Source organism: Squalius cephalus (assembly GCF_949319135.1).
Source record: "Squalius cephalus genome assembly, chromosome: 25".
Lineage (NCBI taxonomy): Eukaryota > Metazoa > Chordata > Actinopteri > Cypriniformes > Leuciscidae > Squalius > Squalius cephalus.
The window spans coordinates 23,243,311-23,261,273 of NC_137146.1; the positions used below are offsets into that span (position 1 = coordinate 23,243,311).

At 36.2% G+C, this 17,963-nt stretch overlaps 1 protein-coding gene across 2 annotated transcripts; it reads left to right on the top strand.

Moving 5' to 3' along the window:
- Positions 1-1,153: 1,153 nt before the first annotated feature.
- anxa13 (annexin A13) lies at positions 1,154-17,731 on the top strand. 2 transcript variants are annotated; one of them, XM_079863882.1, is made up of 11 exons: positions 1,154-1,263; positions 4,340-4,415; positions 4,564-4,658; positions 4,761-4,931; positions 5,071-5,104; positions 7,131-7,210; positions 7,461-7,529; positions 12,288-12,389; positions 13,228-13,303; positions 14,576-14,688; positions 16,622-17,731. In XM_079863882.1, exons 1-11 carry the CDS (start codon positions 1,249-1,251, stop codon positions 16,739-16,741), a joined length of 951 nt encoding a protein of 316 aa, XP_079720008.1. In that variant the 5' UTR covers positions 1,154-1,248; the 3' UTR covers positions 16,742-17,731. The 2 variants fall into 2 exon arrangements, with proteins under 2 accessions (XP_079720008.1, XP_079720009.1); XM_079863883.1 differs by having other exon boundaries at positions 4,764-4,931.
- The last annotated feature ends 232 nt before the right edge of the window (positions 17,732-17,963 follow it).

Below are 17,963 nucleotides of genomic sequence, written 5' to 3' on the forward strand. Positions count from 1 at the left end.
TTTCCTCAATAAGTGTTAGCTAAAACTGAGACAATGCGAGTAAACAGTATCGAAAGGGAACACATTTCCTGTTCACTGAAGTAAAAGAAACACATCCCAACAATAATCCAGTGTGTTTTTGAGTTCAAGTCAATGGGAATACTTCTGAAAATCTGTTTTGTGAATGTTCAGATGTTTTTTAGCTTATCATTTTATTATCAGTGAAATATGTAGCCTAATTATTATTGCAGATTTGTCAAATCACCTTCTCTCGTTATAGTATTTTTAAAAATGCCATTTTCAGGAGCCCTGGTACAAATGCTAATAATAATAATAATAAGAAGAAGAACAATAATAATCATTATAAATTAGTGATTAAATAATGATAACTGGTGATAGATTAAACTTATTCAACAAAAAAGAAAGGGTATAATAAAGCAAAATAATGGAGATTTTGTTCTCTTCATCATGACACAAATGTGATGAAAACCGCTTGAATGCATTCAATAGTTTAACACGTATGCATGCAACATAAATGTAATAGTAACCTCTTGTTCAGATAACATGCTTTGAGTGTTTCATCAAGCTGTGTGGGAGAATCGATGCATAGAGAACTGAACCTCTCCTTGTCAGTGAAGTTGCTGATCTCTAAATTATACTGTTCTACACTTTACAGCATTCATCTGTAAATTTGATCTAAACAAACAAACAAACAAATAAAGCATTTAAACGTGTTTGATTTTATATGTCATCACTCTGAAATAAGTTACTGAAATTTGTATTATTGTTCAGTAGGGGGCGCCCTTAATTAGTCTTTCTATCTATAGAATATGTGTTAAAGAAATACAAGTTTATATATAAGTTCTCGTGTCTCCAAACAATTGTATCTGTTTGTCATATGTGAGGTTTTAGGTCTAACGTTAGGTAACGCGTATTCTTGCTATGAGATGTTTTCTTAACTATAACTGCCTGGAAGAAAGAAAAAAAAAACGTAAGATTTTGGGAGATTTAAATGCATACTAAGACAGAATTGGAAATAATAATTATAATGTATGGAGAGGTCATGTATAATAATGTATAGATGATAGTAATGGTTTTCAAAACTGCAGATGCCAGACCTGTTTATGCTGCCTCTCACGAGCACGTTTGAAATCCATCCCGTTATTTCCCTGCGTGCTGACGTCACTTACCGAAACTCTCGCGCGTGTGTGGCCTGCAGTTCGGACAGCGGTCAGATCATCTGATCATCAAACACCAAAAACTCTCACCATGGGAAACTGTCAAGTGAGTTTTTCATTTCATTTTTTTCCTGCTAATGCACACTTTACACACGCCACATAGAGACAGAGAGAGAGAGTGTGTTAGTGTAGCATCCTGCGCTGAGTTTGATACGGGACTGGTCGCATAACGTTAATCGATCAACTTAAATCTGTTTTAAAGAGAAGGAAAGAAAAATTAATACAAGAATAAAGACAGTTAAGATGTCTGATCTGGGCTGCGATGCTTTTGGGAAACAGCCCTTATCGTGTAAACTGTAATTATCCACGATTGTTTTTACTGTTAAATGTTGAAAAACTATTTTTCCACTTTTCGTATATGTATTACGGTGATTTAGATTATAAGGTTATATGAAATCGTAAAGGGAAGGACTGTATTAGAATCCCGTTATGAATGAGTCAGAGGAAATGCTTTGGGAGGAGACTCTGAGCTCTTCATATTGCCAGTGCAGGGCCTCGGTCTGGGTTGCAGTGTGTGTGTGTGTGTTTGGACAGGGGCGCTTCCACAGTCTCAGCATTCCTGAGCCGGCCTTTTGTTCATATGGGGGAGACTGAGGGGAATAGTAGCTCACTAACCTCTTCAGTCACACACACACACACACACACACACACACACACACACACACACACACACACACACACACACACACAACCACACACACACACACACACACACACACACGTCTGGTTCACTATCCTTGTGGGGACTCTCCATAGACGTAATGGTTTTTATTCTGTACAAACTGCATATTATTTACTCTTACACTAACCCTATCCATCACAGAAAACTTTCTGCATTTTAGTATGATTTTTTATAAAAACTAAATAAAATGTCCCCATAAGGTCAAAATTTACTGGTATTACTTTCCTTGTGTTGAGAGGACATTTGGTCCCCCATAACATAACACACACACACACACACACACACAAGTCAAGTCACCTTTATTTATATAGTTTTTTTTTTTACAATACAGATTGTTTCAAAGCAGCTTTACATTGATAACAGGAAAATAATGCAACAGAGTTTGTTTCTGCTGTATGGCAGATCTAGAAGAAAGCGTCATAGTTCAGCATGGTTCATTTTTGTTGTAAAAAAGTTATTCATTTAGTTAATTTATCTATACAGCCGCTCTGGAGAAAACCGTGATGTCATCGTCCAGCTCAGTTCAGTTCTCATATAATGATGTCAGTGCAGGCAGATCAATAATATTGTTGAATATTTAGGCTATTCTGTGGTGAAGTAAATACTGAAAAAACAAATGTATTTTTTTTTTTTTTTGTAATTTCTAAAGCTTGTAGAAATCAAAGTGTAAATATCAACATTATAAAATTAAGTAAAACCTACTCGACTTTCTGATACTGGTGTTCCCATCATGCACTGGGGCATGCATATTATTAAATTTGCTTTTTATCTGCTGTTTCCCAGCTGTATTTACACTGTTTTAACTTTGTTTGCAAAAGAAAAAATAAGAAAATTTGACTTATCATTGTTTTTTCAGCTCTGTACTGATTTCTCTGATCATTTTTGCTGATTTAGTATTTATTTATTTACATCTAATTTATCTCTTGATTGATGGTTAGATTTGGTGGTGCTCATTTATAATATTTTTATTTTATAATGGCAGTTTTTTGGGGATATATGGTATGTATATACTGCATTGCAGCAGTAATAAATGTTTTAGGACTTTTAAATCTTTAAAATATGTGAGAAACATTTTTTTCATTGAAGTATCATAACAGTGGTTTGCTTTAAACACATTACTGATAGCTCCAAGAATTGCTTCCATTAAGGGAAAACTATTTAGCAATAATAAGTAGTGACAATTTATTTTTTAACGTAAGAGGAGTAGGGGTGTGACGGTTAGCATATAACCGTGAGACCGACGGTTATAGTTGAACACCGTCATTACAACTCTATAACCGCCAAAACCGTGTTATTAAAATATTTTTTACAAACATTTTTTTTTTATCATAGAGAATGTTTAAATATTAATTAAAAACAATTGTTAACAGTCTGTGTTATTAATGGTCTACGTCGTTTTCAACTGTATTTGATTCTTTGCCAATTGCGACCACCAATCATTTGAGATAGAAATAAAAGCTATGATATAGTGCCATCATTATGAGATTTATTAAACAAATGAAAAACATTTGCAATAATAAACATTAGCAATGAACATTTGCAATCGGGAGACATGGTTTTTAATGAAGTTTTGTTTTTTAAATCGTCACATGATTTTTACCACTTCATTAAGTTTTGCTTTGTAGAAAGCATTTCTTTAAAGCGAATTTCGTTTTGTACAAATTGTATCTTAATTTTAATAAATGTTTCATCAACCAATTGCATGTATTTAATAAATAAAAATATATAGGAGACAATATAACCGTGACATTGAGGCTCCGATGCGCGCGTTCACTTGCATTGCATTGTGAAGTTGAACTAGAGCGCATCTCATCGTAAATGAATGAAACTCAGCGTAGGCCTATGCCTCATACATTAGCAGTAAATATCTTTGCTGCATCCTTTCTAGAACAGACAAAGGCTTTATTGCGGCTCGCATCAGCAGAGCATTGCATCGTCCATAGACCGCAAAACAATCAGCGGATGGCGGGCGGGTGCGGCTTTGAAATCTGGTCAAAAAACGTGATGAGTTTTGTGATGCGGTTGCGGATGAACTAATACCCCCATCCGCGTATCTCTATTGATAACAACATTGAACACTACACAAATATTAATTTTATACAAACTAAGTTGTCCTGTAACAGACGAACGTCACGAACGTCACGAACCCCCCTCACGTCATAACCGTCATCACCAATTCTGAAACCGGCACACCCATAAAGAGGAGTAGTTGCAACAGTCTGACTTCTTATATTAAATTTAAATGTTTTATCAATATTTAATGGTATTACTGGTGGCACATATAAATGTCCTCATCCAATAATAATGACTGCCAGTGTCATAGTAAGCAAATTCACTGAATGCTGAATGCTAAAACATGAATGACCTTCTAATACATATTGTAATTAACTGTGAAACACAATGAACATTGAAAATGATTATCTTTGGTTTTATTCAACAGCCAACAGTTTTTCCTTATGAAGACTTCGACGTAGTTGCCGACATAAAGGCCATCCGCAAAGCCTGCAAAGGTTTTGGTGAGATGTTTACGCCAGTCTTATATTTTATTCAGTATGTCTATAGAATGCAATTACAGTTCGACATGCAGTAGTTAGTCTGCTATTTATAGGATATTTTCATAACCGGTGGATACATATGAATGACATTTTCTATCAAATTTTCAAGGAACTGATGAGAAAGCCATCATAGAAATCCTAGCCAATCGATGTGCAGCTCAGAGAATGGAGATCAAACAAGCATACTTTGAGAAATATGATGATGTGAGTATTCTGAAAATGAAGGTATCCTGTCAAAGAAATAGTTTAAAAAATATATTTTAAGAATAAAGAGAATGCATTTCAAGGTTAATGTTTTCTATGAAGGAGTTGGTGGATGTTTTGAAGAGTGAGCTGACTGGTAACTTTGAGAATGCCATCATCGCCATGTTGGATCCTCCTCACGTGTTTGCTGTTAAAGAGCTCAGGAAGGCCATGAAGGGCGCTGGCACCGACGAGGACGTCCTGGTGGAGATCCTGTGCACTGCTACCAATGCTGTATGTCAGTTTGTTTTGAATTGAAAGCCTCTGCAAGTTCCTGTGTTCGTCAAAAATGTTTGTCTGTTACTAATATGTTTACAGTTAAATAGATTTAGAAATTGAAGTGAGTCATTTCCTACTTTTTGTTTTCCAACAGGATATTGCCACTTACCGAGAGACCTACACCTACGGTAAGAATGACTCAACCAAGATGCTTTCAACACTGTATAATAAGCAGTTGTTGAGAAAACTTGTAGTGCCCATATTATGATTTTTTGAATATTACCTTTCATAAGAGGTCGACCGAGATTTTACCGATAGTGATTACTAAGTTAAGCCGTACGTGCCGATAACTGATTAATCAACTGATAGTTTTACAAACATAACAATCCAAGCAAAACAGTGCTGAACTTTATTACAAATATAAAAAAAAACAGTACTGAACCATGAAAATGTGCTAAATAAAATAAATATATTAATATGAATTACAAGAACTGAGAAGTTCTACAGTACAAAATTCTATAGAAAATAATTTAAACATTAAAATATTACAGGTCAAATGTGTGCTTCTTTAGTTATAACATAGAGACATGTATGTAAAGTTCATAGGTAACACTTTGCAAGTCCCGTTTGTTGACAAGGACGTATTAGCTAGCTGACATGGACTATATGCATTATGCAATATATATTTTACAACTGTACCTTGATCATTCATGTTAGTGCATTAACTAAGGTTAACAGATAAAATAAAAATTAAAACTTAATTTAAAAATGTATTAGTAAATGTTTGGGGTGTAACTATACTGTATATCATGTCACAATATATCGCAATACAAAAATGCATCAATATGTATCATGGATAGTGACAATATGTATTTTGTATAATTCACCCAAAATGAAAATTTTCATGAAAATGAAAAGTTTACAGAGTTTAGTGTTACATTAAAATACTACATATAATGTTGAATACAATGTTTAATAATGCAATGGTGTAATATTTGTGGGTCCTGGTAATGCCAAATGTCTTATGTTACCTGTAAAAAGTGGCCGACATTATTTTAAATATATCTAGTCAGTGACATTTTCTTCATATTTCTGACATTACAAAATTTCTACCAGGATTTGATCAGATTTTTATGGAAGCTTGTTTCCGCCACTGAATAAAACATTTAAAAAGATAATTGCGACTTTTTATCTCACAATTGCGAGTTTACAGATATATAATAGAGATATCAGATAGAGATATAAAGTCAGAATTGCGTGAAATAAAGTCGCAATTGCGTGTTATAAAGTCAGAATTGTGAGATATAAAGTCAGAATTGCGTGTTATAAAGTCAGAATTGTGAGATATAAAGTCAGAATTGCGTGAAATAAAGTCGCAATTGCGTGTTATAAAGTCAGAATTGTGAGATATAAAGTCAGAATTGTGAGATATAAAGTCAGAATTGCGTGTTATAAAGTCAGAATTGTGAGATATAAAGTCAGAATTGCGTGTTATAAAGTCAGAATTGTGAGATATAAAGTCAGAATTGCGTGTTATAAAGTCAGAATTGCGAGATATAAAGTCAGAATTGTGAGATATAAAGTCAGAATTGCGTGTTATAAAGTCAGAATTGTGAGATATAAAGTCAGAATTGACTTTATATCTCGCAATTCTGACTTTATAAGACGCAATTGCGACTTTATTTCACGCAATTCTGACTTTATAACACGCAATTGCGACTTTATTTCACGCAATTCTGACTTTATATCTCGCAATTCTGACTTTATAACACGCAATTCTGACTTTATTTCACGCAATTCTGACTTTATATCTCACAATTCTGACTTTATAACACGCAATTCTGACTTTATATCTCACAATTCTGACTTTATAAGACGCAATTGCGACTTTATTTCACGCAATTCTGACTTTATATCTCGCAATTCTGAGAAATAAAGTCAGAATTGCAAGATTTAAACTCGCAATTGTGAGATAAAAAGTCGCAATTATCTCTTAAAATGTTTTATTCTGTGGCGGAAACAAGCTTCCATAGATTTTAGATTCATGATGTTTCAAATAATTTAGTAAAGAATCAAAAGACAATACAACGGATGAAAAAATCCGGGTGAAGACTTGTTGAGACTGTTGAGGTGGGAAAAATATTTTCCTTCATCTTGAACAGTTTTTCTATTGTTTTATCAAATGAAAAACCAACTGTGTGTTGTTGTCTACAGTGCATGACAGGGATTTGGAGGCAGACATTGAAGGAGACACCAGTGGGGATGTTAGGCGACTACTAACATTTCTTCTCCAGGTAAATCCTCTTCATTCTGAATCAAAATGGTTGCTTGCATCTTACAAAATGACTACACTGCAGTCCTGGGCGACACGAAGAGCTCGCTGTCAGCCTGTGTTTAGTACCCCTCCCTTTTCCTCATGTCCTTATAGGGCGGAGGAGCTTGGCAGTGGTTCAGATCCCCTTTCATTAGATAAGTGGAGGCAGGATTCAATGACGTGACTCAGATTGGATTTCACTCTCTCGGTCAATACTTTCTCTCTTGTAGGGTAACAGAGACGAGAGCTACGAGGTGGACGAAGCACTGGCAGAGCAAGACGCCGTCTCACTGTTTGAAGTAGGGGACATTCAACACCATCTCACTTTATGGATATTCATACGTGAAGCCTGGTTCTAGCACACGTCTGGAAACACAATATAAAATGTGTGGGAAGCATCTAAAACATGATTTTTTAAAAACATACGTTATGTATAACTTTAGAGACAGATAAGGGTTACAAATCATTTGAGGTTTATAGAATATTGCATTTGTAGGGTGATTTTGAATGGATTTACGGATCACTATTATGCTGATTTACTGCTCAAGAAACATTTCTGATTATTATCAATGTTGAAAAGATTTTCATATTTTTGTGGAAATCTATTTTTTTCTGGATTCTTTGATGATTAGAAAGTTCAAAAGAACAGCATTTATTTAAAATAGAAATCTTTTGTAACATTATAAATGTCTTTACTGCCAGTTTTGATCAATTTAGTGCATCCTAGCTGAATTAAAGTATTGAACAGTAGTGTATAATATTTAATTATTATTATTCTTGTATTATATTTATCCGTATTTAGATTCATTTCCAAAACATTTTGACACCCGAACCCCTCAGACCTAAAATATTCACATGATGTACCTCCTGAGATTTTCACTTAATATTTCAGTCACTTAATACATTTATATGTTCACATTTCGCTGATGTCAGTTAATGGTCATATGACATGCAAAAAATAAACAAATAATATATTTATAAAATACAATATATATATATATATATACAGTGAGGAAAATAAGTATTTGAACACCCTGCTATTTTGCAAGTTCTCCCACTTAGAAATCATGGAGGGGTCTGAAATTGTCATCGTAGGTGCATGTCCACTGTGAGAGACATTACAGAGGTCAAACGTTTCCTGTAGTTTTTCACCAGGTTTGCACACACTGCAGGAGGGATTTTGGCCCACTCCTCCACACAGATCTTCTCTAGATCAGTCAGGTTTCTGGGCTGTCGCTGAGAAACACGGAGTTTGACCCATCTCCTCGACCCATCTTCAATGCTCTAACTGAGGGTAGGAGGTTGTTCCCCAAAATCTCGCAATACATGGCCCTGGTCATCCTCTCCTTAATACAGTGCAGTCGCCCTGTCCCATGTGCAGAAAAACACCCCAAAGCATGATGCTACCACCCCCATGCTTCACAGTAGGGATGGTGTTCTTGGGATGGTACTCATCATTCTTCTTCCTCCAAACACGTTTAGTGGAATTATGACCAAAAAGTCCTAATTTGGTCTCATCTGACCACATGACTTTCTCCCATGACTCCTCTGGATCATCCAAATGGTCATTGGCAAACTTAAGACGGGCCTTGACATGTGCTGGTTTAAGCAGGGGAACCTTTCGTGCCATGCATGATTTCAAACCATGACGTCTTAGTGTATTACCAACACTGATGGGCAGTAACGCGTTAGAAGTAACGCGTTACTGTAATCCGATTACTTTTTTCAAGTAATGAGTAAAGTAAGGGATTACAATTGCAAAAACAGTAATTAGATTACTGTTACTTCCCCGTAAGCAGGCTGCGTTACTGCGTTATACTGCGAGACTGTCTCGCGACGTGAGCCGTGACTCGTGAGTGACAATGACATGAGCGCCGCGAAGTCAGTGGTAAACACTATGGCAAGCGATCGCGTTCAAAAGTCTTTAAACGAAACGCGTGAATTTTGACGCGTCAACACGCACCGTTTGTCCGTGTTCAGACGTCATGTTTATTCATGAACGATGTCGTAATGGTAAACTGGTATGTACGCATGCAAACATCAGACGTTATATTTGTTCATGAGGGATAATGCATTTGTACGTTGTGAGTGATGTCAGTCTTATGTCATGATTTGTCATGCCTTTTTAAGTTGTTCGTTTAACGTTCTTTCTCAAGGTTGAAAAGTCAACAGCTTAAACGATGGCTCTTAGAATGGCTCTTTTATTTTAGCAAACTGCCAAAAAACCTTTTCAGACTGTGTGCAGCTGAACCAAGAAAAGCTTAAGATTGCATGGAGCTGATAAGCATGAATGGCAGAAGAAAAAGACTGCAATTAAAAAACAAAACAAGAGAAAATTATTTTAATGCAATAAAAAACTGCACACATCAACTGTGGAATAAAAGAAAAGAAATGCATGATCAACTAGATTAAGGCAAACTCCTGTCTTAATGTAAACCCTGTCCACCACCCCCAAAGGTTTCACAAAGTTATTCTTGCCACTGTAACTTATGGCTTCCTAAAGACAGGTTTATGGGTAAATAAATGAATAATAATAAAAAATATATACCAGGGCTCAACATTTAAGCCTTTTCATTTGTCCTTCGGTCGGTCATTCACTTGTCTGAGTAAAAACATTTGTTTGAACAGGAAAAAAATGTGATTTTTTGTGTGTTGTAAATATAATTTATTCCGAATCAGTATTCTCATCAGTTCAGTCAGCTTTAACATATATAAATCGGCATATTTATGATATTTAACCGTTATAAAGGGCATTTTTCCCTAATCGTTTGCTTCATCTTTCATTTAAAATTCTTAAATTTGATCAATAAATTAAAATAGAATAATAAGATGCTAAAGGGCTGTTACCATGCAATCAAATAAACTGCATTAAATAATGAAATTAGATTATTTAAAATATTTTTTGAATATACAAATAAGAAATATTATTTGTGCATAGAAATATTTATGAACCGCCAGTAGGAGGCGGCAGGCGACCATCTTAATGAGTGAGTCATTGATGCAATGTGCATAAAGTTAAAATACTGAAACTAATAAAACAAGTTTTAAAAAAGAATGTTTCATTTGATTCAATTTTAGATGATGGAATATGCAGAAAGAATAGAATTAGGCTGAACTTCTATTGCTTTATAGTGTAATCATTTTGTGCATCATGTTTTTGAAAAGTAACTAGTAAAGTAACTAGTAAAGTAACTAATTACTTTTGAAAATAAGTAATCAGTAAAGTAACTGGATTACTTTCTTGGAGAAGTAATCAGTAATCAGTAACTAATTACTTTTTCCAAGTAACTTGACCAACACTGATTACCAACAGTAACCTTGGAAACGGTGGTCCCAGCTCTTTTCAGGTCATTGACCAGCTCCTCCCGTGTAGTTCTGGGCTGATTTCTCACCTTTCTTAGGATCATTGAGACCCCACGAGGTGAGATCTTGCATGGAGCCCCAGTCCGAGGGAGATTGACAGTCATGTTTAGCTTCTTCCATTTTCTAATGATTGCTCCAACAGTGGACCTTTTTTCACCAAGCTGCTTGGCAATTTCCCCGTAGCCCTTTCCAGCCTTGTGGAGGTGTACAATTTTGTCTCTAGTGTCTTTGGACAGCTCTTTGGTCTTGGCCATGTTAGTAGTTGGATTTTTACTTATTGTATGGGGTGGACAGGTGTCTTTATGTAGCCTGGATGCCAGCCGAACTTAGCCCCGCCCACAAAATTTTTAGGTCGGGAAGTTCGGTCTGGACTCGTTCCGTTGAGGAGCTATTATGCCCGAACAAAAATTGTTCGGACCAATCAAATTGTCAGGGGCGGGCTTTATGCGATGATGGACAGATGAGCAACGGTAACGTAATCATCCACGTCATCAACGAGCGCTTGGGTTGAATTCAAATGACTGCCGCTGGAGAATTGAGATTTCACGAGTTCACGTTTACAAATTAGTCAGATAGAATAAATGCATATTTGGCGTGCTGTCTGAGGAGAGGGCTCGGGCTCGGGCTCCGGCTCGGTATTCGGCCCGAACCCAAAGTACTTCCCCCGTATTCCTGGCTGTGGAAGGACAAGCTGAGAGTGAGTGGAGGGATGCTGAAAACTGTCAAGGAATGTTCGGTGAGTTGACAGAGTGAATATATGCTTCCTCTCATGCTGATAGTGTAGACATTGTGTTTGATGATAAGTTGATTGGATTGATTATGTGAACGTGCTCCTGCCGAACTTTGTTTATGAAACATTATGTGTAGATTCCGCCATCGCGTCTGTTATAGAAGATATCGACAGTGCATTAATTTTAAAAGAGGAACAGAGAACCGTGATCAAGGCATTTGTCGATCGGAAACATGAATGAAAACTTACTCCGTTGCTCTGATTGGTTGTAGGTCTATCCAATTGAGTGCAGAGGCATTTTCTTTCCTGGTTCGGTTGAAACACGCCCCATAATCAAAGCTCAGTGGACCAGTATCAGACTCACATTCTGACTAGAATCTGAGTATGACGACGTCAGGCTAGTCTTTATGCAGCTAACGACCTCAAACAGGTGCATCTAATTTAGGATAATAAATGGAGTGGAGGTGGACATTTTAAAGGCAGACTAACAGGTCTTTGAGGGTCAGAATTCTAGCTGATAGACAGGTGTTCAAATACTTATACTACAAATAAATAGTTAAAAAATCATACATTGTGATTTCTGGATTTTTTTTTATATTATGTCTCTCACAGTGGACATGCACCTACGATGACAATTTCAGACCCCTCCATGATTTCTAAGTGGGAGAACTTGCAAAATAGCAGGGTGTTCAAATACTTATTTTCCTCACTGTATATATATATATATATCTATATATCTATATATATACACACAGTATATATTTTATTATGATTTAGTGCAGTTTCCTCCAGTTTGGGAAAGCCTGGTCTATCTAATGTATGTATGTGTGCTACAATGTACAAAAACATGTTAATATGAATGAGATCCCCCTGGGATATTTTATGACAACATAATGATATTAATATTTAGTCCCATGTCCAGTCTTATTCCAGTTTATTAATATATGTTTTAATGATCTGTAAGGCTGGAGAGGGCGGCTTTGGCACAGACGAGTCAACTTTCAGCTTCATTCTGGCCACCAGGAACTACTTACAACTGCAGGCCACATTCAAAGCCTATGAAGCCGTGAGTTTTTATTCTGTTCTATGAGCTTAAAGGGATAGTTCACCCTAAAATGAAAATTCAGTCATCATTTACCCACCCTGGTGTTGTTATAATGCAATTTGCCCATTTTTTCAGACTACAAGAGTATCAGATGCAAAAGTATCATAGAATGATCTCATGCAACACGTGTAGTATATTCCAAGTGTTTTGGGCTAATATAATAGGGTTTAGTGAAAAACAAACCAAAATGTAATGTATTATTTAACGAAAATTTCCTCTTTGCGGGACGTGCGCACTCTTCAGACTCTCTTTGTGCCACAGTCACTACGACTCGCCCAGAAAAAGCACACAAGTTGCGAGAAATACAGATGAATAAAATCACGACATAAAATACAATCCATGTACTTTCTTCTCTGAGGTGAATATATTCTTATTCACATCTGTCAACTCTCATTCTGACTGTCATCTGACAACCAGAGTTCAGGTCTGGAGATATTCAACCAAGTGAAGAAAGAAAGTATACGGATACTTTTTTGGGATTTCTAGTACACTTGGAATATACGACGTGTCGCATGGGATCATACTGTGATATTGCATCTTTTTTAAAACTTGATGTTGGTCGCTATTCACTGCCATTATATGGACGAGCATGAGCAGGACATTTTTTTTTTTAATTGTGGTATGAAAAAGAAAGAAGGGCATACAACATTAGAACAACACCAGGGTGAGTAAATGATGACTTAATTTCTATTTAAGGGGGGAACTATCCATCTAAAGTAATAATTTAGTACAATAAGTTCTTAGTTTTCTTGTAGTAGCTCTGGATTACTTTTAGATTGTATTTCTTGTTCTCCAACAGATTTCTGGAACTGAGATTTTGGATGCGATTGATAAGGAAACCTCTGGAACTCTGAAGGACTGCTACGTCACACTTGGTTTGTATTGTAAACACTGGCCTTTTGTAGTATGAACAGCAAGGAACTCACATGACATCTGATTTTGAAATAGAAATCTTTGAAAAAGTGTCTACAGCTTGTAGTGTGTCTAAATTCACCCAATTGACTAAGACTTAAACTCACCATGAAATCAAAATGGACAGTTATTGGGGTTTTTTTTGTTTTGTTTTTAATGGAATGTTGCAGTATTTATTATAAATGATTTATCAGTGCACATCATTATTTTTCAAGTGTCCTTGTAACATAACTCCCCCTCCCTCTTGCAACAACATCTCTTCTCTTCTTGATGACTTGATTTTCGGGTGCGAGGGCGGGACAACCTGTCACTCACATGAGATCACAACAATAGCAAACTACAACAATCCAATTTATTCCTAATTGACAAAATCAAAAAAAAAAAAAAAAAATCTTATTCGAGTAGTTGTTTCACTCGGATATGTTGTAACTCGTGTTTCATGCTGACTTTAAAGGCCCTGATATACTTATAAAGCAAAATGGAAGAATAAACTGGTGTGAGGACATTTAGAACAAAATCAGGCCAAAACGAAGTTTGTTTCGGGAGTTCGAAACAGATTTTTTTTGTCTCTGGTTGGTAAATACCTTCAAACTACCATTGGTCCGTGGCGATGATGTAATAGGTAGGTGTGTCTATGAGACTCCGCCTTCTTTGAGGTGGAAATCTTCTCCGCTTCATTTCTTCTGCACAATCTGTCGAGGTCAGACATCCGCAAGTGAAAACATGAACACACTGGAGAGCCGCTTTATAGTAGAAATTGGACGTTCTAATTGAAAGAGACACTGAAACTGTGTTTTCATGTTTAATACTGTAAAGCTGCTTGCTTTTGAACAATCTATTCTATTGTATAACATGCTATATAAATAAATGGAGTGCTGAATTGCAGAGCTGGTGCAAACATCTACACATCGCTATGATCAGATGCTTTTCTCACCGCTGTCATTTTTGTTGTTTATTTGTTATTGAAAGGAAAGTGTGCAGCACATATTTACATATTCACGTCAGTCTTAGCAGTGTGTGTGGCGTCGGGATGTTCGGTTACATTATACCACTGCAAAGTAAATAGTTTATTTTTACCCCTACGCGAAGAACGAAGAACGAAAATGAACTTCACAACTTCAAAGTGCAAATACACGAGATATGAGAACAAAGCCAAACTGCTATGTTAAAATTCCAGCTTTGATTATTTGCATAGCAATTCTTCACTTGCTTAACACTTTCTATCTAACCCATAGTGAGGGTTGCTAAGAACCCCCAGCTATTCTTTGCCCGGAGGCTGAACGCCGCCATGAAAGGTGCCGGGACTGATGAAGACACTCTCATCCGCATCATTGTGTGTCGCTCAGAGGTATAATACCATTCCTCATTTTGTATGCGAGTGGTGTTAAGGCCCATTCACACCAAGAAAGATAACTAGTTAAGTACATTAGCGACGCGTCCACACCAACGCACAATATTTTTCTGTTTATTCTAAGCTGCTCAAGGCAGGATGAATTCTTGATTGTCTGTCATTGTTTTTATCATTCATCAGCTGAAAAAATAAATAAAATCATTCTGAAAGTGATTTCAATTACCGGTATATTGTTTCTGTGCCATTGTTACATTTGTGGTGTGGACTCTGGTATTCTGTTATATTTAGAATGATTTTTAGAACTGTGTCTTTGTTATCCTTAAAGTTATCGTTGTTGGTGTGAACGGGCCTTCTATCAGTATTACTAGTCATTTTGGGTGTGTTCAGAATGGAATACTAGAGTGTTGTGTACTGCACCCTGCACAGCATTTATTAAATGCTGACATTTTTAGAAAGTAGCATGCAGTAAATATTTCAAACAGTGGTACGCATTTTAAATCCAGTATTTTTCATTTTATTCCTAACTTTGGAATATTAACAGTCATGAATGATATTGCACTACCATTCAAAAATTTGGGGTCGGTAGGATTTTTTAAATGTTTTTTTTTTTTAAAGAAGTGTCATATGCTCAGCAAAGGCTGCATTTATTTATCAAAAATACAGAAAAAAAAATATTTTGTGAAATATTATTTCAATTTAAAATAACTGTTTTCTATTTTAATCAGTTTAAAAATGTGATTTATTCCTGTGATGCAAAGCTGAATTTTCAGCATCATTACTCCAGTCTTCTGATCAATCAGAAATCATTGTAATATGCTGCTTTGCTGTGGAACATTATGGGCCCTATTTTAACAATCTAAGTGCATGGCGCAAGTACACTTAGGGCGTCTGAATCCACTTTTACTAGTTTAACGACAGGAATACTGGTCGGCACACCCAGCGCATGGTCTTTAATTGTTGTCCCTATTCTCTTAATGAGTAATGGGTGTGTTTTGGGAATAATGTACAATAAACCAATCAGAGTCTCATCTCCCATTCCCTTTAAAAGCTAGTTGCGCTTGCGCCATGGCGGATTTGCTATTTACATGGTGGAATTTACAAGCGGAAAGACTGAACGCTTCTCTAGAGAGGAAACGGATCTCATCGTGCGTGAGGTTCAAGTGCGCAAGCAGACCATTTACGGGACAAGCCAGATTCAACCATATCTTCATGGACACAATATTAATCTTTTACATTGTAATCCTTTTATTTTTAATATTTGGCATGTTTGTGTGCTGCTGCGCGTCCCTGTGTGTGTAATAAACAGAGTGGACACGTATTGTGGACCCGCTTATAGGCGCACATTACTAACGTGCTCTTTAAATAATAATAAAAAAATATTGCGCCATTGACTTTAGACCAGGTTTCAGTTGGCGCAGTCTATTTCAGTTGCCTCAAAATAGCAACGCGCCAACAATGCGCCAGAACACACCTCGTTTTCAGACCAGCACGACCATGGGCGAACAAATGGGCTCAAATGCATTTGCAATTTAAACAACGTGGACGAAGGACGTGAAAATGATAACTGCGTCAGGCTGAAACTAGCAGAGAACACTTGCGTCGCGCCTGGCGCCGCATTGTGCCTGATGTATGATAGGGCCCATTGTCTTTACTGCCACTTTTGATCAATTGAATGCATCCTTGCTGAATAAAAGTAATAATTTCTTTCAAAGAAAACAAACTTATGAATGGTATTGTATTCCAGATATTGCATGCATTTACATACCGTGCACAGTAGCAAATGCTATAATTAGTATAATATGCTATTCTGATCATAGACATTGATATTTAGCATGAAGTGCATTGTACTGTAATTACACAGAGATCAGAGATTAGATTATTAGACCGTCTTACAGAACAACCTGTAATGGACACTCTTCTGCTTGAGTAGATTGATCTGGAGACCATCAAAGACATGTACCTGGAGAAATATGATGTGTCTCTGAAAGAGGCCATCAGCTCGGAGTGCGGTGGAGATTTCAAGCGTCTCCTGCTGGCCATCCTTCACTGAGAGACGCACATTCAGACCCAGTGCGCAACATGGACCAAGGAAGCTTTCATTATAGTCCCAATCAAGGCAAACTAACATGACTAGTTTTCTGTCTTATAGTCTACAAACACATTTTTTATATTGTTAAGTTTAAAGGGACAAAACTTTCAAATACAATATCTTTAATATTAATATTTTACTACACAGTGCAAATATATATGCCTGTATAAATTATGAATATACATAGCACCACTCAAAAGTCCCATGAACAGCTTTCCTCATAAACAGAGACATGGATTTGTGTCCAGTTTCTGTGACGTTCCTTGTTCTTGAAACTAAATTGGCCAGTTGGATTTGTTTAAGTGGAGTCTTGTGGTTTCAAGGATTTGAAGATAACTTTGTTAGCCTACATTATGATAATTATGAGTTGAGAAGTAAGAACATAAATGATGCAAGACCAGCAATTTTATTTACTGTCGAATAGCAGTCGTCAGATCATTTTCCTGCCAGTATTTTGCCATATAAAAACCTCACCGTTTTACTGGCCATTTCAAAATGTGCATGACAATGTGAATTCTGAATATGTGTGTATGACTTCATGAAGCATGCAGAGAAACTCTGCAATTACAATGTAACATTTATGGTCAGCATAATAATGTATGAGACTTCTATGCAGCTAATATGTCAACCTGTGGTAAAATATCTGCATTATTGAAGTGACTGTTTTATTCACCTGATCATTAATGTAACTAACATAAGACTAAAGTATTTATATCATTTAGGTGGAATATTTTAATATAACATGCATTATATTTTAATATATGTTTAACACAAGAATAAAGGCAGAGTGCTGCTACCCCCTGTCATTCAGTAAATTTAGAGCTTAATATTTGAGACATGACTATTAAATTAAACTAAGTTTGAATAAATCACATGAGATGGATCTTGGATTACCTTCTGTATTAACAAAATTGTATTTCATTCAACTGAATAAAAAAGCTGTTCAAAGTACACCGGGGTATCTTGCAAAGTTACTGGAGAACTAGCATTATTAATCTATAATTTTCTCTTTATTTATTTATTTATATGGGTATTTTTTATTAAACGTCTGTTAAACTTGCTATTATTTAGCAGCACCTGCCAGTGTCCTATCACGTAAGAGGAGTTGTCACGTGGTATATGTTACTTTTCTCACCGATGGTTGAGATGGTCCAATCACAGTTGCTTGTGATTGCTTGATTAC

What these genes read in the sequence shown, in the direction of transcription:
- anxa13 (XM_079863882.1), top strand. An exon ending in CCGAGAGACCTACACCTACG is followed by an intron (nt 5,105 to 7,130) that starts GTAAGAATGACT and finishes TGTTGTCTACAG; the next exon opens with TGCATGACAGGGATTTGGAG. An exon ending in CATTCAAAGCCTATGAAGCC is followed by an intron (nt 12,390 to 13,227) that starts GTGAGTTTTTAT and finishes GTTCTCCAACAG; the next exon opens with ATTTCTGGAACTGAGATTTT.